The sequence below is a fragment of the Meles meles genome, chromosome 6 (assembly GCF_922984935.1).
Source record: "Meles meles chromosome 6, mMelMel3.1 paternal haplotype, whole genome shotgun sequence".
NCBI lineage: Eukaryota > Metazoa > Chordata > Mammalia > Carnivora > Mustelidae > Meles > Meles meles.
The window spans coordinates 33,247,626-33,269,823 of NC_060071.1; the positions used below are offsets into that span (position 1 = coordinate 33,247,626).

Consider the following 22,198-nt stretch of genomic DNA (forward strand, 5'->3'; position numbering starts at 1 on the left):
ACGCACCGCCCCCCCACCCCACCCCCAGCACGTCGAGGAGGCAACAGATGCAGGATCTGAGCGCTGCCTCTGTCCCCAAGCCCCACACGTGGCCACAAAGCCGACTCCTTTCATGGCCTGGACCAAGACTGGGGATCAGAGATTTGGATCACCCCACCCCCAGGTCCTGATAGCTGCCCAGGACAGAAAGAGGGGCCTTGTTTCCCACCCCCTTGGAGCAAAGTGAGGGAGGGATCTGGAAGCAGCTGGGCCCAGCTCAGTCTGGAACATCTGCCTGGCTAGTGACTGAGGCTCCAAGCGGGCCCTGCCACCACCAGGATGCTCTCACTCCTCCCCCAGTTGGCCCCCCAGGTCCCCCCTGAAAGGGGCTTCGGTCAGCCCAGACTGATCTCAAACTACCCCCCCCCCCAATACCCCAACCCACAGAGAGACAGAAAGAAACCTGAGGGAATGTTTGTGACGTCCTCCCTCCCCATTATACAGAAGCCTGCCCCAGCCTAGATAGCTCAGGATGCCCACAGTAGACCTGGCTTGTCCCAGGACTTCACTTCTGGACTCCTCTCCCAGGGGCACACCCCTCCTGAGTCAAGTGGCAGACTGCCTCCCTCACCCTGACAACGGGAGGTGTGCAAGTTGCTCCCCACCCCAAGGAAGGGACACAAGAGGGTAAAACTCTACCCAGGGCAGGAAGCATGAACAGGGGACTTTCCAGGGACTGTGGGTTAAGACAGGCGTTTCCACCACCCCGACCCAGACTGACCTCAGTAAGGAGCCTCCCCCACTGTGCCCAGAGTTCTGTCTACAGAAGGCTGCCTGGAGGTCAAAGCGGGAAGGCCCTTGGGTGGGTTGGAAAAGGAGGGAGGGGAAAATTCCACAGAAAGTCCCAAATCTGACCTAATTTTGACCCAGGGCCAAGGGCCCATTCCAAAAGTTTCTCTGAGGGTGCTCTGCCCTGACAGGGAGGCTTTGCTGCCCCTTTCCTACTGCACCCGCCATTCCTCACCCCTCTCACTGCTGCGAGCTCCCTGGGCCCCTGGCCTGGTCATAGCCTCCCCGGGGGCCCAGCCCTGCCAGCCCTATCCCCTTGTCCTGAAAGAGACCTGGGGTTTTCTAGCACCCCTCCTTCCCACGTGGAAACTGATTCTTGCTCATCCTAACTGGGACATCGCTGAGGGACTGGCCAGGGCAAGGGGAGGGCAGTTCTCCTCAGCTCCCAACATGGAAGCCACCACGTGACTGGGTGCCCTGGAATGCTTAGGGAAGGACACAGTTCCCGAGTGCCACCTCTCCTGGACCAGGGCCTCCCTGGGGCACCCCCTGTCCATTAGACTGTCCTGGAGCCTGGCCTCCTCTCGCTCTCCTGCCATCACTGATCCCTGAGCAGCGCAGAAAAACCCTCAGCAGGACTCCAACCATTTGAGAGATGAGGAGCATGAGGTCTGAGAAGGATGGTGTCCATCTGGGGTCCCCGGCCACCTCTAGCTCCCCAGCTAGCACCTGCTATCGGCACAGCCCTCCCCACAAGCTTTAGAGGTTTTGTGCCCACTAAGACCTCACAGTCTAATAGCTCCCAGGAACACTTTGAAATTTCATCCTTCCCCCACCCTCAATCCCTTTGGGATCCAAATAAACAAACAAACAAACAAGCCATGCTTTTGTTGTCTTAATTGCAAAAGGTTTATCAAGAAAACAAGAAAGAAAAAAAGACTCAAGCAGCAGGAGCCAGAAGTGGCCATGACCTCCTGGGGAGGCCAGCAGTGGCCCCTGTCAGTTCCCCCAATCCTAATGGCCCACACTCTGGCCTAGGAGAAGGGAATAGCCCCCTTGAGGATGTAAACATGGGTGGGAGACAGCACAACCTGGCTGGGGAGGGAGACGGGGCTGAAATCACAGTGAGGCTGGCCATAGGTGCGTGGGCCCAGGACTTCTGGGGCAGTAGGCAAGCCAGCCCCTGTCTTTTTCCCCTTGGCCTTCCCTCTGTGCAATAGGAAGGATTCCGGGATTCATTGGGGCCTGCACCTGCTCAGAATGTGGAGAGCTGTTGCTGGTGAACTCAAATATCTGGTAACTTCTGGGTGTCCTCTCCACGAAGGTGCCACCAAGGTCCTGGGGTCAATGGCTTGTCTCAGCACCTTGAGCCCAGGGAAAAGATGCTGCATGGTCCCCTAACCAAGGGCTAATGGAGGCTCAGGAGGTGGAGGGAAGTCAGGAGGGAGTTGACCTGCAGCTCCTCCTAAGGGAACAAAGTGAGGCAGGGACAGCGACATGGGAGGAAGAGCCCTTCCCTCTGTCACAAAGGCCAAAATCCCCACCAAGGGGCACCAAACTTACTGGGGAAAAGTAAGGGAGAGAAGAGGGGGTGTTTTCATGTCTTCACACCTTTGCCCATGCTATTCTTCTCTTCTGAACCATCCCCTCCACCCTTGGCCCCATCTACTGTCTGCCAGATCCTTGTCATTCTCCAAAACACTACTCAAATGTCACTTACTCTATGGAGCCTTCCCTGACCAGCAGAATGAGTGGTTCTTTCGTTAAGCTTTCAGGAAGCCCTTATTTACCATCAGTCACTCTGTGTTGCCCTAGTCTGTTTCTGTGTCTGACCCCAGCTCACCTGGGGACTCCCTAAGGGCAGGTGTGTCGCAGCCCTGGTACCTAGCTGGCATCTGACATGGGGGCCACAGCAGGGCCACCCCATGCCTGCTGAACGAGCATAGGGGTGCTGGCCAGGTGAGCAAGCACTGCAGGTTCTAGGGGAGGCTAAGGCCCGGGCCCAGCCTCAAGCGCTGACCCACAGCCCAGGCCTCAGCCTGGAAGGTTCCTGACCCCCCCGATCTCACCCCTGCTGTGCTCCTTACCTCTAAGAGCTGGGGGACTTCCACAGGGGGACCCAGAACTCGTCCAAAGTCCCCATAGCCCTCCCAGCCACTACTAGAGCAGGTAGGTCTAGTGAGCAGAGCACACGGCAGTGACCAGGCCGAGGCGCAGGGTGGGGGCTGGGGACACATGGTCAGAGGCTGTCGTACATGCGCAGCGTCTTCTCCAGCTGCTGGCCCACCCGCTGGTAGAAGAGGATCTGCTGGCGCAGGTAGTTCTGCATCATGTGCTTGAAGTCGAGCTCGCGGCGCTGGTGGAAGTGGTTCATTTCGGCCTGCAGGGCGAAGCCCACCACGCGGCAGCGCCGACGAATGCCATCTGCCTCCTCCTGTGCCATGCGGCCCTCGTCACTCATGCGTTGGCTCTCCTTCACCTTGGCGAAGGCACCTGGCACAGGCACAGTGGAGGAGGACAAGGGAAGTTAGGGCTCTGGTCTGCCCACTTTGCTCCCTACACCCTCTGGAGCCTCCTTAGGGACAGCCACCTGGGTGTCTCCCCCAGGACCTCCCCCAAACCCTCACCATCGGCACGTCTTCCCTCTAGACCTGGGGCACTGCCAGTGGCCTGTGGCACCCAGCCCGTCACAGCTCTGCTGGCTGTACCAAGTTCCAGGACAGGGTCGTCCTTACCCAACACCAGCATCGTCTCTCACACTGGCTCCTAATCAGCTCGGACATCACCTCCTCCAGAAAGCCTTCCCAGCAGCCCCCCACAGCATGAGGCACCTCCCAGTGTTCCTGGGGCTTCCATCAGCCCCGGCTCTTACCACCCTGTGCTTGCTCTGCCTGCCTCCCTCTGCTCTGTGAGCTCAGTGTCTCCAGCACCCAGGACCAGGCCCGGCCCCCAGGAGAGCTGGGTACACGTCTGATGAGTGGATTCGACCGGTCCCTCCATGAGCAGCAACTAAGGGGCTCCCACTTCAGGCCCAGTGTCTAAGAGGTTCTCCACAGCACCTGACGAACAGCCAAGAGGGGCACTCCTCTACCCGCAGACAAAGGTTGCTGGCTGTCTGCCCAGCCGGGAGGTGCTCTGGGAGTTAGCCCCCGCTCCCATTCCACGCTGACCCCGTGTTCATCAAACTCACCCTGCTCTCTCCTACCGCCACCTCTCTGCCTGCAAGATCTTTCTGCATAATTTAAGGCCCCTGATCAGACTCGGGCAGCATCTCCCTGCCAGAGCCTCCGGCAGTGCCCCCAAGTCGGATGCCTCCCACACCTCCCGACCCCTCTCCAGGGCACTCCCGAACCCCATCACGTGACTGATTCTAAAAACAGCACCTCAAAGCCACCTGGAATTTTCCTTTGTGTGTGTCTCCCCAAACACAGGCCCTGCCCCTCCTCACACCAGCCTAGAGGGACCAGAAGAGGCCTGGCACTAACCAGATGACAGATGGGGGACGGGGGACGAACCTGGGCAGGGGACCCAATTTAGAAGAATCTGAATGAATCAGCAAGCAGTTGGCGAATAAATTTCAGCTCTGCATTAACAGGCACTTGACTGACTGTGCACTGAAGGCTGCGGGGCCAGCTGCCAGGGGAAGGAGGCCGTCTTCCGGGGCCTGGCGCGTGCTCCTCACAGGGCTGTAGGGACTGCACTGTGCAAAGCAGGGTAGGGGTACAGGAAGGCCCGGCACCCAGGACAACACAGCCCCAAGCGCTTGAGAAGCATCCAATCATGCCAACTGCCCGCTGGGGGCCGGTGACTCTTGCTCAAGATGTCCAATGCATTCGAGATCCTTCTTTCGATCATTTATTCTGTGGCAGGCCCAGGGCTCCACATGCTGGAAACAACTGCAGAGGCACCCATGGGAGCTGGCAAGTGCATAGCTAACGGGGACATCTGGGGCGGGCAGACACGAGTTTGGAGGATCTCCAGGGTCACTCACACTGCACTCGAAAGAACTCCGCCGTCACCAGCTCCCAACCCACCTGCTCCTTCTGCCATCCTCCCTGAGCCACCTCCTGCCTCCTGTTCCACCCCAACTGCCCAAGTCTGGGCAGCACAAGAGGGACCATCCCAAAGCCCAGCACAAGGACTCAATAAGAGACTTTGGAGCTAAAGAGGTCCTAGAGGCCAGCAGCACAGGAAACTGAGGCCCTACCAGGGAGGACTTCCCTAGGGCCTCCCAGCCTCCATCGTGCCCCATATGTAGGGGTGCAGATGTGCCCCCCACGGCTGGGGGGGTGGACATCTACTGCAGAGACCCCATGCCAGGTCACCCAGGTCACCCCATCTGTGTGAGGCCCCCAGATAACAGACAAGGAACTACTTGAAAAGGACACACTAACTAGCTTGGATTCCAGCTGCCTGAAAAAAATCTGGATGCAGTGAGGGTGGACCCAGATTCCAGAGGGATTTTCTGACCTTGGAGGAGAGAAAGTTTCCTTTTGTTGATGGGGAGATAGAGGCCCAAGTAATAGAAATGAATCTATTGCAATTGCTAGGTATCCACAACCAGGCAGGGGGCCAGCAACAGGGGACAAAAGCTGTGGAGGGGAGGGGACAGGCGGAGGTCCCACCCTGCTCTCTGTCACCTCTCCACCCTGTGACTCAGATCTGGGGCTGAGACCGACCAACCCTAACATACCCCAGAGACAGGCTGGGAGTTGGGGCTCAGGCCCATCGGGCAGCTCTGCTATATTATATTCCATGTAGAAATCAACCCCAGAGCTCAGGACCCAGGGAAGGCTCCTGCCCTGGCAGGTGTCCTGTAGGCTGGATCCCAGGAACCAGGAAAGGAGGTGGGGCCCCAGACACATTCCCGAAGCTCCCACCTAAATCTATACTGTCCCCACCTCTCCGAGGTAATCACCTCCCACCCACGTCAGGGACAGGAGGCCTGAGCCCCCGTCCCAGCTCTGTGTCACTTCCAGAAAGCCACTGGGCCGGAGGTCTCCCAACTGTCCAGTGGAACAGGCTGGACCAGGTCTGATGCCACTGACTACTGCTCTTGGCAGTACAGTGATTTTGAGTTTCTAATCTAAAAAATGGGACCATAACTGTCCCCACCCTAGACTGTAGTTAGGGTTTAACAGAACTCATCTGTACAAAGTACTTAGGCTTTGTAAGTACTGGTTACTTGTACTGTTACTTTGTAAGTACTGTTAGGCCAGTACCCAACAGAGTAAGAGCTCAAGATGCTCTGTGCAACCATGTGCAGACTGCTTTTTCAGTCATAGCAAGAACCAGCTGCTGGTGGCTGGTAGCAAGAGGCTTCTCTTTGTTTATGGAAGTCTAGGAGGGGAGGGAGAAGAAGGGTTAGATGATAGCCTGGAACACAGAGGTCGGACCTGCCCATCCCCCCAGACAAGCACTTGGTCCTGCTGTGGACATGCTGCCATGGCCAGCCTAGGAGTCCCATGGCTGCTGCCACACGCTGTGAGTTCCTGGGCCTGCTTCAGGCCCACCAAGCATGCCAACTGAGTTAGCAGGGTGCTAAGCACCCATCCCCCTCATCCTTCCCCTCTGACTCATCTACCCATGCACCCATCCCTTGGGGTGCTCCTTCACCCCATCTGTCTGGCACAGGAGAACCAGCCTGGGCAGTGCACTCAGACACCCCTGGGTCCCAATTTCTGCTCTGCGTATCATCCCCACCTCACTGCACCTCATTGGGAAAATGCAGGGGACCACACTAAATTCCCTGCCCTGCTGGCTCACAGGGAGAGGCCCTGGATAGGCACTATTTCCCCTTGTCCCAGCGTAACTATGACTGGGGCCCCTTTTACCCCAAGACTGCCCGGGTTTCAATGGTTAATTATATGGTTCCTCTTCTCTTAGGAGACCCCTGGACTGCTGGGCCACTGGGCAGACAGAGTGGTGGCCTTCATCTCAGTGCCAAGTAGACTCCACAATCTGTTTTACTAAGGGGGACACTGAGGGAGGAAAAACACCCTCACGGTCATCTCAGAGGCAATATTTGTCCAGATCCTGGCCTCCTGACCCCACCTAAGCCTCCTGTCTCCTTCCTTCCATGGCCTCTGCCATACGCTTGCCATCTTTCAGATGTCCTGATGGACTAGACAGAATTCTGGAGATCTGAGGCCCAACTTTCCTGCTCCTCTCTCTAAGAAAGGGTCCCACCCACACGGCCAGCATGGAACTCTTTCTCCCCCCATCAGGCCATGGTCCTGTCTCAGCCAGATCCCAAGCCCTCCTCCCTAACTTGCCCAGCCACAGCCCAGAAGGAGGAAAAGTAAGCCCAAATGGGTTGGTCCGCTGGGGAGGGGTCCTCAGGCTGAGGGAAGGTGGGTTCGCCTCTGCCTAAGGTTGAATGCATGAGCCCAGATGACTGCTGGGCCCTCACTCTCAGAAAGACCTCAAGGAGACACTCAGATATGGCCTCTCTTAGCTCTGCGTCCCTGCTCCTCTGAAAGGCTGGCCTGGCATCTCTGCTTCCTGCTTCAGTGTAACCCTGGGAGCCCTGGCTGGGGAAGGGGCCACCCTCCTGCCCCAGCTCTGGCGAGGTGACTGTTTACTCACTGTGCCCCTGCTTTCGCCGGCCACTGCCCACACAGACACACGCGATCCAAGGAGCTGGTTGAACCAGCTTTCCCAGGCCTGAGTGCAGCAGTGAACGTGCTTCTACTTCCGGCCAGGGAGACACCTGCCCCACAGGCCTCGGTCAGCCAGCCGCCTCTGCCGTATGCCTGCCCCAGAGCTCAGAGTCAGCTCTAAGGCATGACCCTGTTCTCCACCAGATCCTCCCCAGGAGGCTCCCCTTCTGAGAGTTCACTGGGTCGACCCTCCCTTGTTTTCTAGATCAGGAAACTAAGGCCCAGAGAGGGGAAGGCACTTCCCAGGAATACCCAGCAAACTGGGAACACAGCCAAAACTAGAACTCAGGGCTCATTTTTCCTGAAGCTGAAGGAAGGTGGAAGGAGGAGGACAGGAAGGTGAAGGTGAGAAAAAAGGGCAGGGAAAGGAAGGAGGATGAGAAAGTGAGGGGAGAAAGGAGCCTGGGAGATGGAGAAGTTCTAGAAAGCGATCTCCTGGTAAAGTAGAACAAGGCTGGCGTACTTGGGGCTCTCCTGGATACGGAGGCAGAGGGTGGTGTTTGCTGTCCCCCTGGCTCAGTCCAGAGGTCTGCCTCCGGGCCCCACCCAAAGGAAAACTCTGCACCAAGCCAGGCCTGACCTCAGGGCCTAGGGGCCCGGGAGCCAGCCCCACACCCTGCAGACGTTCTTCCGGAGTTACCAAGCAGCCCCAGGGAGGACCACACCTCTCCTGACATCTGCCCGGCCTGTTGCCCCAGGACTCAGCTACCTGCCAGTTCAGCCTCTCACTCACTGCGCAGGCAAGAGAAGCCAGGTTCAGGAAGGGGGAGTTGAATGGGGCATGTGGGTAGTGCCCCGAACACTTGTTCCTCCCCAGGACCAGCGCGGGTGCCCCTAGGTGACCTGGGATGAGTCACTTCCCTGGCAGTTCCTTGATGGCCCAACAGTAACAGACAGGGGCTCATCCTGTCCCTCCCCCACGGAGGGGGGCCATGAGAACTGAAAACACAGCTGGGCTTGGGAACTGGCCAACATGGTTGTGTCCTTAGGGAGGCGCAGGAGGAAGGGATAGTCTCAGCTGGGCCACAGACTCCCTGTGCAGCCAGCCTTCTGCGGACATCAGCTTCTTCATCTGCAAAATGGGGACAGCGAGCCTCCCGCACACGGACAGGGAGCTCACAGATAGGGTATGCAGTGGGACGAACAGGCTCCAAAACACGAGGGCAGGGAGTGGAGCTTGAGAGGAGTGGGAAGACAGGCCACACTCTGTGCTCTTGTTATCTGTGTCCCTGTCCCCCACGAGCCTCTGGGCTCCTCAAGGGCAAGGCCTGGGCCCCGGTCATCTCCATGTTCCCAGACTCAGCCTGATACCTCGACGGGCTCAGCACAAAATGGCTAGATGAACAAATGAGACAGAAACAGAAAATGGAATGCATGAGCAAACGAATGGACAATGAAAGGTAAACAGCGAGCTCCACGAAGTCAGGGACCAGAGCTGTCTACAATAACATCCCACACATGGACCAGCACCTGCCCCATGGCAGGTGCTCAACACAATGTAGAATGAATGAATGAGACAGAAAGACTGGATGGGCTGCTTCATTCCCCAGGCTATCCTCAGATTTCCAGTGCCCCACAGAGCGCAGACTTGGCAAGGGTCTCCTGCCCACTCTGGCTCTTACCTTTCTGCAGGTGAATGATATCGGGGAAGTTTGAGAGCAGGCCCTGGTAGAGGGAGAGCGTGTCAAGCATCTGGAAGAGGTCGTTTTTGGGCTGCTCGGCGAACATCTCACCAACAGCTTCATAGGTGCGGCCCGTGTGAGAAATGGCGCTGTTGAGGGCCTCGGAGCTAAACGGGGGGTCCATCTGGAAGGCATGGCTGATGGCCTGGAAAGCACTGCCCAGCTTCTGGAACTCCTTGCGGAAGCCCCCCACATGCTTGCGCACCAGTTCCGAAGCCACGGTGCTGAGCTGCAGGACGCTGTCGTCCATCTTCTTGCTGAAGGCCTTGAAGGTGTCCACACGGTCCTCCACGTCCTGCAGGTCCTGGTGCTCCGTGGGGATCTGGAAGGTGAGCAGGAAGCTGGCACCCACCATCTCATCCTTCTCGGCCCGGCGCTTGCCCATCTTCCACTGCTTGTCGTCCAGGCAGCTGAGGAAATGCTGGAAGCCCTCATACTGGGACAGCACGGGGTGGCTGGTCATGTGGTCCATCCAGAGAATGAGCCGACGCTTCCGCTTCTCAATAAAGTCCTCTTCGAAGCGGCCTGTGGCCTGCTTCTCTGGCAGGTGGGGCACCGAGATGACAGTGAACTTGTGCAACAGGCGGTTATAGAGCCAGTCAAAGTGTTTGTAGCGCCGGTAGACTGGCGAGCCGGCGTGGGTCGGTGTGAGCTTGTAGGAGATGTAGCTTTTGATGCCCTTGAACTTGGTCTGTTTGGTGGGGTCCTCCACAGAACAGGCAAACGGGTGGGGGTTGGCCTTCCATTGGGGCCCACGAGGGCCCATTTCAATGGAGTACGTCTCGGCGATCTTGGCCATCATGGGCACATCACCCAGGATAAAGGCCTCCACTCCAGAGCGCACGAAGCACGAGAAACGGTTGAGGTTGCGTCCCACCACGCTGCCGCGCTTGGCAGACGCCAGGCTGTCCTGCCGCTCCAGGGCTGGCTTGGGCCTAAAGGCCATGTGCTGGCTGGGGTAGGCACCAGGGTATGAGAGGTTGAGAGGCGGGTGCCCGTTGGTGCCCAGCCCACCAGCCCGAGGCTCCTCTACCACAGTACCTCCATCATCCCAGTCATCCCAGTCATCGTCATCATCCTCCTCAAAGCTGCCCTGGTGTGAGAGGAAGCCACTGACCCCACCACTCCTGGAAGGGCTGGCCACACCGGAGCTGTCATACAAGCTCACCTGGGTGCCCAGAGAGCCTGGGCTGCTGGAGTAGTCGGCATGGTTGGGGCTAGCACCAGACCGGATGATCTCCACGTAAGAGGCAGGGAAGAGCCCTGTCTCCCCGCGGCTGTTCTGGCCCTGCAGCCAGCCATCCAGCGAGGTCTCACTGAAGATGACCAGGTCCTCATCCTGATGGATACTGATCTCCTCCTTGTTCTCGCTGCGGAAGTCATAGAGGGCTCGCCCTTTCAGTGCCATGGCTGGGCCAGTGGTAGAGAGAGACGAGGACAGCGTCCTGCCCCGAACTGGGAATGCACTAGCAGCTCAAGGCCTGTCACAGCAACTCAGTCTCTTGGCCCCTAAACTGGGATTTACTGCCCACAGATGCTGTCCAGCCTCCCACCACTCAAAGCAATGTCCGAGGCTCATTAACTGCCTATTATTATTAGGTCTCCGACACACTCCTGTGAGCAGGGAGAGATCATGTCCATGTAGTCTCTCCTTTCTTCCCCTCCCAGAAGAAAATTCAAGTGAACTGGAGAAATCAGCTTTAAGAGGGCAAGAATTTGTTTGACACCTTCCACTGGAACAATGTTCTAAAATAGAAGAGAATCACTCAAAAACCACCGTTCCAGAAACCGAGGCAGCTCTGGCTCTCAGCAACTTCAGGCTGCTCTCACATTCCTCTGCAGATCTGCTCCTTCCTCCTTCCTCCTCCTCCTGGGCCACTGGGTTTTCAAAAATCCAGAAAATCCAAGAAGGGCATGGAGAAAAGCAGCAGCCTCTTGAATCCAGTCCAAGGGTGGATGTGTCCGGCTTCACAACGAGCCAGCCGGGGGGGAAACAAGGACTGAGGCTTACACAACAGGCCGCCAACTCCGTCGACCCTGGCGGCCCAGCCAGCTCTGGCCGGGCCTCAGGCCCCCCGACCCCCAGCCCTCAGCCGGCTCAGGAACCTTCTCCCCGCCTCCGGAGCGGCCAGCCCCCACCCTAGGGAAGGAGGGGGCGCGACGAGGCGCTCTGGCGACTTCTGGCCACTAGCTGAGTGGCCTCTTTTGTTTGCCTAGCTCCTCCGCAGTTTCTGAGCCTGAAGCTGACCCTGATCTGAGTCCAAGGATCCCGTCCAAAGGTAAGCCCCGCGGTCCCCGGTCCCGGCGCGCAGGCCCTACAGACCCCCAGCCCTGGCGTGCACGCACACACTCAACAGGAGTTTGGAGAGTGCGCTCCCGCGAGCAGATGGCGCGCCCGGCCGGCTGGCGCTCGGTCCTCCGCTCGGCCCCGCGGTGTCCCGCCGGCGGGCGGCGGGCTGTGCCACCAGCACGCCTCCTCGTTCAGCACTCGCAGCCCCTCTGCGCCGCCGCCAGCGAGAACCTAGCTCCAAAACAACAGAAAAAAAGGGATTCCGGGAGGCGGCGTCGGGAGAAAGGAGGGAATAGCCGAGGGGGAGGTGAGGGGTGGGGAGAGGGAGGGAGGGAGGGAGGAAAAGCTGGCTGGGGAATTGGGCAAACTCCGCCGCACTTCCGCGCGTCCTGGCTGGGCAGGCACGGCCCGGCTCCGCCCTCCCGCGGCCTGGAGCGCTGCAGCCTAGGGGCCCCCGCCTACTCCTCGCGGCTTTCCTTCTGGCGCTCGCCCTCCCTAGCTCGCTCGGGTCTGGGGCTGAAGGAGGGGGCCGGGATTCTCCAGGACCCCCCTGCCAGTCTGCCCCGCGGGGAGACACCTCTCACCCGAGGAGCTCGAGCGCCGCCGCCGCCGCCGCCGCCTCGCCTCGCCTCCTGGGTTCTGTCACCCTCCTGCCTTTCCCATGACGCAAGTGACGGAAAACTCCGAAAGTTTGCAAAGTGAGGACTTGCGAGGAGGACGCCAGAGCCAAGACCCCGGGGGAGGGGATTGAAGAAGGGTGCCGGGAGGGCCGCCGACGCCCCCCTCCCATTCCCCTGCCCCTTCACCCCTTCCCTGGGGAGACAGGATGAAACTGGGCCGAGGCGCAGCCTGGGGATTGTTCTCCAGAGAGGGCCCCAGGGCGGCCCCAGGGCCAGCAGCGCCCTCTGGGAAGAATCCTTAGAGGCCTGGGATACTGACCGCAGCAGGTCCTGGTACTTTAGCCAGACAGGGCCAGAAGCGCCCCCTGCCCTGGGAGACTTCCTTCAGAGGGAAAGACCTAAACCTACGTATGTAGCAACCGGGAACAAGCTTAGGCACGACCGGTTCCGTGAGGCTTTGTGCGGCCACGGGAACTAGATGTTCATCTGCAGTCAGCAGCAAGGAGAGAGGGGTGGTCTACAAAGGCTTGGGCGAAGAGGCAAGGGGGATCTGACACTCGGTAAGCCCATCCGGGACACTTTGGTCGCTGACTGTCGGGCACTCTGCTGGGGGCTGGGGATTACATCACAACAGGCAATAGGTATTGTGCCTTCTTGGGTTTACAGTCCGAGTTCTTGTACTTAATTCATCTATCCTGTGTCTGTCTCATTCAGTCATGCAATCAAGGAAGCATCAATTTAGTAATCATTCTGTATCAGGCCCCCTAGACTACAAAGATAAATAAGACATTGTCCTTACCTTCCTGAAGCTCAGATATGTCAGAAGAAGACCGGTAACTCCCTACCCAGTGTCACCAGGGGCATGAAATGTGCATGGGAGGGCACTTGTCCCATGGCTGGAGCAAGGATCAAGGAAGGCTTCCTGGAGGAGGAGGTGCTTAAGGTGAGACCAAGGCTTTAGCCCCTACTCCTCTTCCTGGCTATGCCCTAGAGCCTTGCCTTACCCCCTTCCAGCTAGAATGTCCTTCCTCCTCATTCTGACTTTTCCTACTTGTTGCAGATTAATTGGTACAAGGTAGAGCTGCTAAAGCTGGGCATCTTTGGCTGGTTTTTTGGTTGTTTTGGTTTTTTGGTTTCTTTAAAGATTTTTTTTTTTGACAGACGGAAATCACAAGTAGGCAGAGAGGCAGGCAGGGGCGGGGCGGGGGGAGCAGGGTCTCTGCTGAGCAGAGAGCCCAATGCAGGGCTCGATCCCAGGACCCTGAGATCATGACCTGAGCTGAAGGCAGAGGCTTTAACCCACTGAGCCACCGAGGCGCCCCACCTTCGGCTGTTTTGAGGGTTATAGGTGCAGGTCTCTGGCCCCAAAACCCAAGTTCATTGGTACAGTGTGTAGATCTGATTCCCTATGCAGGGCTGGCATATGACCTGAAAAAAAGCTATGTACAAACCCCTGAAGGCCAGGTTTTTTTTTTGTTACTGTAGTTGACATACAATACATGAAACTAAAATACATTAGTTTCAGGTGTACAACATAGTGAATTGACAATTACATATATTACCAGTTGCTCACGGTGTTAAGTGTAATGACCAGCCCAGGTATTAAACCGCAAAGAGAAATACAACTGGTCAGGCAGGCCTGAGTTTTTGCATCAACAGAGCACGGCAGTCTGAGCTGCTCCTTAGGAAATTCAGTTACCAGTGCTCGCTTCGGCAGCACATATACTAAAATAGGAAATCCAGTTACCAGAAGGTTAGCTCAGAACCAGAAAACCCCATGATAGGAAGAGGAGATGGTGTGACAAGTCTTTTAGCCAAGAAATCTTGAGATCTTGTCCCCCACAATAGGGGCAGCCTTGATTCTAAGGATTCGGGTCATCCTACTCTTGGTACAACCAGAGCTAGAGTGTGTTTCCCCCAGCTACTTTTGGGATACCCCTTCTTTGTGATCTCTCTTCAGTTCCCATAGCCTCTCTCCAAGCTGAGCCTAACAACAGCAACTTCTTCATCAGTGCCAAACACTGCTGTAAACATTTTACCTTTATTAGCTCCGTTAATACAATCAGTGGGATTTCTGCTTACCCAACCAGGATCCTAGTCCAGCCACCACCCTGATGGTCTTTGAGTTGGTTCCCAAACACCTCAGTCACACATTCACAGACCAAGAATCTAAGACTTAACTCCCACATCTGTTCTGGGTGGGGTTTTTCTGACTCTCAGGAGCCACCCTTATGTCCAGGTTCTTGGGGAAAATTCTCTTGAGTCTCACAGAGATTTCCATCCAGTACTAGTATCTTCCATTCCCTTCCTTTCAATGACCCTCTTGAAGTCTAGGAATAATACCGCTCCCCCCACCTACCCCAGCCCAGGTGCTAGTCCCTGGAAACTGCACTAACCTTTGTGGTTTCCCTACACCCTGCCCATTCCCTTGAGACAAAGTCCCTTTATTTAATTCTCCTCACATTATTCTATTTTTTAAAATTTTTAAATTTATTCATTTGACAGAGGGAAAGAGCTCAAGCTGGGGGAGCAGCAGAGGGAGAGGGAGAAGCAGGCTCCCCGCTGAGCAGGGAGCCCAACCCTGGGATCATGACCAGAGCCAAAGGCAGCCAGCTGCCCCTCCTCACATCGTTCTATTTGGAGTGTGTTCTCTTTCCTGCTGGGGCCCTGACTCATGCTCAGCAAACAGCATCCATTCCTCTCCAAGCACCCAACTCTCCTCCTTTAGCAAAGGAGTCAGCAAGGAGAACTGCAGCCAGTGGTTTCCAGGCTGACCCCAGTAGTGGCAGCAAGGGTATATGGGACTACACTGTAACAATGCACACGAGAGGACAAGAACCTGAGATAGTGCAAGGGTACAGGGCTAGGGAAAAGTAAATCTGGGACTTTATGCAAGTAGAATAGACTGGAATGGCATCCAACAAGCTGTGGGTATTGAGGAAAAGAGTCAACCCACATCTTTAAAAAATAGATTCTCCACTCTACTTCCTCCACCAGCTACTGCCCCATTTCTCTGCATGCATGAGCAAAATTTCTCAAAATAGCCATCTATACTAGCTGCCTGCAATTTCTTTCCTTTCTCTTCTTAAACCCCTCTAGCCAGTCTTTCACAGTCACACTCCACTGAAACTATTCTTGTCAAGGGCAAAGTTATCAATGACCTAATGGTTATTCTCAGCTCCCTTCTTACTCAACCTCTCCTTAGCATTTCACTGAGTTGATCACTCTTTCCCCCTCTGTACACTTTTCACTTGCATCAGGGAGACCATACTCTCCTGGTTTCCCTTCTACCTCACTGGTTCATCCTCCTCTCTCCAATAATTCTTAATCCTAGAGTGACTACAGAAAGTGCTCCTCTTAACTTTTCTAACCTATTCTCTCCTTTGATGACCTCCCAGGATGATAGCTTGATACATCATCTTTCTTTTTTTTTTTTTTTTAAGATTTTTATTCATTTACTTGACAGAAAGAGATCACAAGTAGGCAGAGAGGCAGGCAGAGAGAGAGAGAGGGAAGCAGGCCCCCTGTTGAGCAGAGAGCCCGATGTGGGACTCGATCCCAGGACCCTGAGATCATAACCTGAGCCGAAGGCAGCGGCTTAACCCACTGAGCCACCCAGGCGCCCCGATACATCATCTTTCTGCCAATAACATTTCAATTTTTTTAATCTCCAAACTAGGCCTTTCTCTAGAATTCCAGACTCAAATGTCTTTCTCCTTGACATCTCCCCGGGATGTCTAATAGACACCTCCAACCCAACACGTCCCAAGAAATATTGGGTACTGCACGCCAGACCTGTTCTACTTGGCAGCCTTTCCACCTCAAGTGATGAGTAGTTTCTTCCACTTGCTCAGGCCAAGCTTGCGGTTCCATAGTGTAGTGGTTATCACGTCTGCTTTACACTTGCTCAGGCCAAAAACTGGAGCCGTCCTGGACTCTTCTCATCATCCTGGGACTCCTGTCACATCAGATTTTCACTACTGCTCTCCTGGTTCCAGCCAATGTCTTTCTCACCCAGATCACTGCAACAGCTTCCTAATGATCAGTTTCCATCCTTGATTCCTGACAGTCTATTCTCAACATGGCAGTCAGAGTGAGCCATTTAAAACATGAGTTAGTTGTCAATCCTCTGCTTAAACCATTCAGCGTCTCACAAACGTAAAAACCAAAGTCCTTACTTACTCAAAGGCCTATGAGCCTCTGTCATCTGTACCCTCTTTCTTCCCCTCATAGCCCACTGCACCAATGAGAATGGTGGTTACTCCTCTTCTGACATGCCAGGTGCATTCCTGTCTTAAGGCATTTGCAGACTGTGTCCTCTTTCTGAAATACTCCTCCCCCAGATATCCATACAGCTAAATCCCTATAAAATATCACCTTCTCGGGCGCCTGGGTGGCTCAGTGGTTTAAGCCGCTGCCTTCGGCTCAGGTCATGATCTCAGGGTCCTGGGATCGAGTCCCGCATCGGGCTCTCTGCTCCACGAGGAGCCTGCTTCCCTCTCATTCTCTCTCTGCCTGCCTCTCTGCCTACTTGTGATCTCTCTCTGTCAAATAAATAAATAAAATCTTTAAAAAAAAAAATATCACCTTCTCAATAAGACCTCCCCTGACATGCCCTATTTAAAATTATAGCCCTTCCTCACCCCCAAAACCCCAGTTTTGTTTCATAATGCTTCTTAACACGTATAGTTTAGTTTTTACTATGTTTATTGTCTGGGGAGCAGGAAGTTAACCAAGAGTCCACTGCAGACATGCTGAGCAAGGGCTGAGGATGGAGATGAGGCTGGAGGAATATGAAGGGTGAGGATGCAGTACAAAGTGGGAGAAGATATTTGTTCCATATATAACTGGTTAAGGCTTAACATTCATAATACATAAAGAACATCTTCAAATCAATTAGAAAACAAAACAAAACAAAAAAAAGCAAACTGTATTAGTTTTTTATTGCAGCTACTACAAAATTACCACAAACTTGGTGGTTTAAAGCAACCCAGTTTTATTCTTTCACAGAAATCCAAACTGGATCTCACTGGGCTAAAATTAAAGAGTCATCAGGGCTGTGTTTCTTCTGGAGCTCTAAGGAAAAAACATTTCCTTGCCGTTCCAGCTTCTAGAGGCTGCTCACAGTCCCCTGCTTTTGGATCCCTTTCATCTTCAAAGCCCACTATCACATCACTCAGACTTCTGCTTTCATCATTCTATCTCCTGACTCTTCTGCCCTCCTCTTTCATTTATAAAGACCCTTTTTTTTTTTTAAAGATTTTATTTATTTGACAGACAGAGATCACAAGTAGGCAAAGAGGTAGGCAGAGAGAGAGGGGGATGCAGGCTCCCCGCTCAGCAGAGAGCCCGATGCGGGGCTCGATCCCAGGACCCTGGGATCATGACCTGAGCCGAAGGCAGGGGCTTTAACCCACTGAGCCACCCAGGCGCCCCTCTAAAGACCCTTTTGATAACATGGGACCCACCCAGATAATTGAGAATATTCTCACCATCTCAAAATCTTTAATTTAACCACATCTGCAAAATCAGTGTGTATACAAATTACTTGGGGACCTTGTTAAATGCAGATTCTGATGCTGTAGGTCAGGAATGGGCCTAACATACTGCATTTCCAACAAGCTCTTTGCTGGTCCACTGACTCCACTTTGAATAAGAAGGTTCTCAATGTATTTAGAGATGCATGTGTAATGATAAAACTGTTTTTTTCTTTTTAAGCAAAAGGAAAAAATAAACACAAAACTCAGAATAGATACCATTAGCTCTGGCTAGAGGAGTGACTGGAATAGGCCGATGAAATGGTCCTAGCGACATTTTCTTAAACTGGCTGTCCGGTTCATAAGTATTCATTATATCTTGTAACTTCCATATATTAACATATATTATTTTCCATATCAAGTATTATATACTTAAGAGGATGATGAAAACCATACAAAAATAAGACTAAATGATCACCGAAGAAGCTAGGTGGCGTCAAAGGCCTGGGCAAATAAAGTGGTGAGTCCACAAAACTTACAGATGTAACTAGCCATAACAGCGTTAAATTTCTTAAACTCAGTACTGGGTGACCAGAAGTCCACCCACCCAGTCGGGCTAATTTGTATGAGTTTAACTAAGGAGTTAGGTTTCGTACTTAATGTCCAAATTTCTCAGACTTGCTCTGTTTTAGGAACCACGTGGCACTCCTGCTAATACAGATTTCCAGGAGGCTCCCATATAGATCTCGAGTCTATGCATGTAAGGAAGCAGCCGGGGAATCAGTATTTTATAGGTTCGCCGGCGTCCAGCCCCGCCAGACAAGGAGGAACCGCTAGCCGCCGGCTTGCTCAAGAGCCCGGCGGTAGCGAGCCCCGTGGACTACCGGTCAGTCCCCGAACGGCCGGCTCCGGAAAGATCCCCACCAGGTGGGAGGGACCCGACGAGGGTTACCACGGTAAACCCCATCCAACAAACACGGCGGTCACCCGTCTTCCCTCAGCACTGTCCTCAGCTTCTCTGGGCAGACTCACCTCAAAGTCCCTAAAAGGTGTAAGTCTGAACGAGAGGAAACGACTACCGCACTAGAGGATATATTTTTGGTAACTTAAGACCTCGCGAAATTTTTTAACAAAAAACGAAAAGAAAAACACCTCCCCCTGGCGCCTCCCCGTCCGCCGCCCCACCTCCCGCCTCTCTTCGCGACTTCTTCCCGAGTCCCCTCAGCCAACGCGGAAAGAAACGCGAGACAGAGATGTGAGGCGTGGCTCACTCTGACCAATGGAAATCGAGGGCGTGGCCTTGAGCCCTTCTCTCAGTGGTCAGGGGCCCCAGGCCGGGTCTTCGCGCTCGGAGGCGGAAGTCGCCGGGCGACCCGTGCGCGTTCTTAGCTTGGCGTTTTGCTGCACCGGGAGCCGCCATCATGGTGCGGAAGCTGAAGTTCCACGAGCAGAAGCTGCTGAAGCAGGTGGACTTCCTGAATTGGGAGGTCACTGACCACAACCTGCACGAGCTTCGCGTGTTGCGGCGTTATCGGCTGCAGCGGCGGGAGGACTACACCCGCTACAACCAGCTAAGCCGGGCAGTGCGCGAGCTGGCGCGGCGCCTGCGCGACCTACCCGAGCGCGACCCGTTTCGGGTGCGCGCCTCGGCCGCCCTGCTGGACAAGTTGTATGCTCTCGGCCTGGTGCCCACTCGCGGCTCGCTCGAGCTCTGCGACTTCGTCACGGCCTCGTCCTTCTGCCGCCGCCGACTGCCCACTGTGCTCCTGAAGCTGCGTATGGCGCAGCACCTCCAGGCTGCCGTGGCCTTCGTGGAGCAGGGCCACGTGCGCGTGGGCCCCGACGTGGTCACCGACCCCGCCTTCCTTGTCACGCGCAGCATGGAGGACTTTGTCACCTGGGTTGACTCGTCCAAGATCAGGCGGCACGTGCTGGAGTACAATGAGGAGCGCGATGACTTCGATCTGGAGGCCTAGCGGGTCGTCCCGGCCAGGGCTGTATCTCATAGAACGGACAGCTGAGAACTGAAGTTTGAGATTCTGTGAGGGCGCTCTCCCCGAGAGTGTCAGCCAGGCTTTGGTTCTTAAGAACTTAGCCCCTCAGCGGCAGGCCACGCACAGAGCCAAAGGGTACGGCCGTTTTCCATGAACTTTTGTTAGTCCTTGGACTGTTGATAATTAAATGACTGATTTAAGAGTCAGTCACTGGGTAGGAGTTTGGTGCTGCGCTGTGGAGTTGTTGGGTTGTGTGCCTGAAACATTGTAGTGTGAAGGAACTTTGGTCTCCACCCCTTCCCCTCAGCTTTCCCTATATTATCTTGTAGCAGGACAGTTTGGTTCAGTCTGTTTAATTAGAATACTTGCTCTGGTTTTGTGATTAAGCTATGTACAGACGATGGAGAATTTGGTATCAAGTTTTCATAAAATGGGTGTTATTGTAGTATTGTGGGTGCCCTTCCTTCCCTAAAGTAAGACTTCCAAATGCCAATAAATGGTCCAGCTGCTTTGTATGTGCAAATTTTTGTCTGTCTGGTTTTCTCTTTTAGGTTCACATCTGGGCTCCTAGGCTCAAGAACCCAGCAGAAAAGAATAGGGTCGGCGGCGACCTGCCTGTGTGTGAGGCCTGCCACAGGGGGGCATGTGGAGGTTGCAGGATGTTGTACAGGGCTGGGCAAATTTGTCAGTTTACCAATCCCTTCCTCAGAATGAGTGTTTTGGCAGAGCTCTTCCCCACAGGACTTCCTGTTGATATTCCAGCCCCAGGAAATACCATATTAGAGGGTGAAGTGTTTACTGTTTGCTTGCCTAAGGAAATAATCACCCTGTAGCTTGGCCATCTATTGGTTAGAAGTGACCCAGGGAGGTTCCTGGAAACATGTTCTTCGTGGTAGGGAATTGGATAATAGGAAGACTACCTCTTTTTACCCAAAACTTAATACAAGGAGAAAAGGTAGGATGCCAAGACCAATGGATTGGCTTTTGTATGTGCCTTCTCCATTACCCAAGGTGAAAGGCAGCATTTGGTAGAGAAACAAGGGAAGGGGATGCTGTGGAAGGTAATAGCAAATGCCTCTATCATGTGTCAGGCACAGTTGTAAGTGCATTACGTGAATTAATCTGTTTAATCCTCCCAGCAGTGCTAAACTAAGAAGCGGGGAATCCAATTATCCTCTGCTTTTCAGATAAGGAAACTGAGGCAGAGATGGGTCAAACTGCCCAAGTTTGCATAGTCAATAAGCGGCGGAGCTGGCATCATGCTCCCTTTAAGAGACTGTCAATGTTGGCACAACCAGTCCCTGAGATAATGTAGGGGTATAGAGAGAATCCCCGCATTTGAATTTCCAAGCCAGCAGAGAAGCAGCATCAACCAATGTGATTGGTCCCCGACAAGATGCTATATAAAGGTTTGAGCAAGGAGCAGGCTTTGGGCTTCGAAGTCTTAACTCTCACTGAGACCTGTGTTAGGCTGTCCTTTGATCTTCCCAACAACCCTGCAAGGTATAGGTGGTCTTATCTCTGTCTTTAAAGTGTGGGAAATAATTGAAACAAGAACTTTGTCCAAGGATGGGTTCAGGTCCAGGCTTATGTGACTCTAAAGGCCATGTTCTTTTCAGGGCCATTGCTTTAGAAGTAGAAGGAAAGAGAGTCCTATTTAGCTCAGGTGGCTGGGCACAGTCTCTGCCCATTTGAGGAATGTCCTCAGGGCTCCCAGGATTGGGGATCTCATGGGGAAGCTGATGCTTTAAAAGCCACCTCTAGCTCCTACCCAGATCCCACAGGCCAAGGCAGGTAGATTGACCCTTTGGAGTAGTTGGAGCCTGCTTCTGTAGCCCAAACAGATACAACTTCCAAGTTCTCTTAAAGGAAACTGGGTTTAGGGTCTTGGGAGTAAAATACAAGAGTCTTTCGAAAAGTCCTTCTTTCTTTGGGAGGAAGCTATGAAAGAGTAACTTAGCAAAAGTTATCTAAAAACTTAAGAACTGTGGTAGCTCAGTCAGTTAAGCATCTACCTTCAGCTCAGGTCATGATCCCAGGGTCCTGGGATAGAGTCCCACATCCGGCTCCCTACTCAGGGGAGTCTGCTTCTCTCTCTCTCTCTCTGCTTCTCCCCTCAATTCGTGCGCTCTCTCTGTGTCTCTCTCAAATAAGTTAAAAAAAAAACAAACCTTCAAAAAAAACTTGTAAAAACTTAAAAAACAAAAACAAAACTTATGCAAGATTCAGAAGGCAAGTTCTCGAACCAGACTACCTGGTCCGAATTGGGGCTTCTAGGCTTAACTAGCTGTGTAACATTGATGATTTTTCTTAGCCTCCTCTGGGCCTCCATTTGCTATATTACAAATATGTGGTAATACAGGGTAGGGGAAAAGAATGGGGAACTACTGCTCAACAGGTACAGAATTTCCATTTGGGGTGATGAAAAAATTTCGGAAATAGATTGTGATGATGGTGTACAACGCTGTGAATGTAATTAACACCACTGAGTTGCATACTTAAAAATGGCTAAAATGGCATGACCATTTTTTCATTTTTTTTACCACAATTTTTTTTTAAAGATTTTATTCATTTGACAGAGTGAGACACAGCAAGAGAGGGAACACAGCAGGGAGAGTAGGAGAGGGAGAAGCAGGTTCTCTGCGGAGCAGGGAACCCGACGCAGGGCTTGATTCTAAGACCCTGGGATCATGACTGGAGCCAAA

General features: G+C 53.8%; 2 protein-coding genes across 2 annotated transcripts; one reads left to right on the plus strand and one right to left on the minus strand.

The window, feature by feature from the left end:
- Positions 1-1,559: 1,559 nt before the first annotated feature.
- On the minus strand, positions 1,560-11,685 carry SNX33 (sorting nexin 33). Its single transcript, XM_046008668.1, has 2 exons — positions 9,053-11,685; positions 1,560-3,261 (listed from the first exon to the last, which is right to left on the minus strand). Exons 1-2 carry the CDS (start codon positions 10,518-10,520, stop codon positions 3,008-3,010), a joined length of 1,722 nt encoding a protein of 573 aa, XP_045864624.1. The 5' UTR covers positions 10,521-11,685; the 3' UTR covers positions 1,560-3,007.
- A 7,010-nt stretch (positions 11,686-18,695) lies between these two features.
- IMP3 (IMP U3 small nucleolar ribonucleoprotein 3) lies at positions 18,696-20,016 on the plus strand. The gene has a single exon (XM_046008670.1). The coding sequence runs from the start codon at positions 18,921-18,923 to the stop codon at positions 19,473-19,475; it is 555 nt and encodes a 184-aa protein (XP_045864626.1). The 5' UTR covers positions 18,696-18,920; the 3' UTR covers positions 19,476-20,016.
- Positions 20,017-22,198: the final 2,182 nt, after the last annotated feature.

Coding starts and splice junctions, on each gene's coding strand:
- SNX33 (XM_046008668.1), bottom strand. CDS start 10,520: ATGGCACTGAAAGGGCGAGCCCTCTATGACTTCCGCAGCGAGAACAAG. Junction 3,262..9,052: donor TATCATTCACCTGCAGAAAG/GTAAGAGCCAGA, acceptor TGCCTGTGCCAG/GTGCCTTCGCCAAGGTGAAG.
- IMP3 (XM_046008670.1), top strand. CDS start 18,921: ATGGTGCGGAAGCTGAAGTTCCACGAGCAGAAGCTGCTGAAGCAGGTG.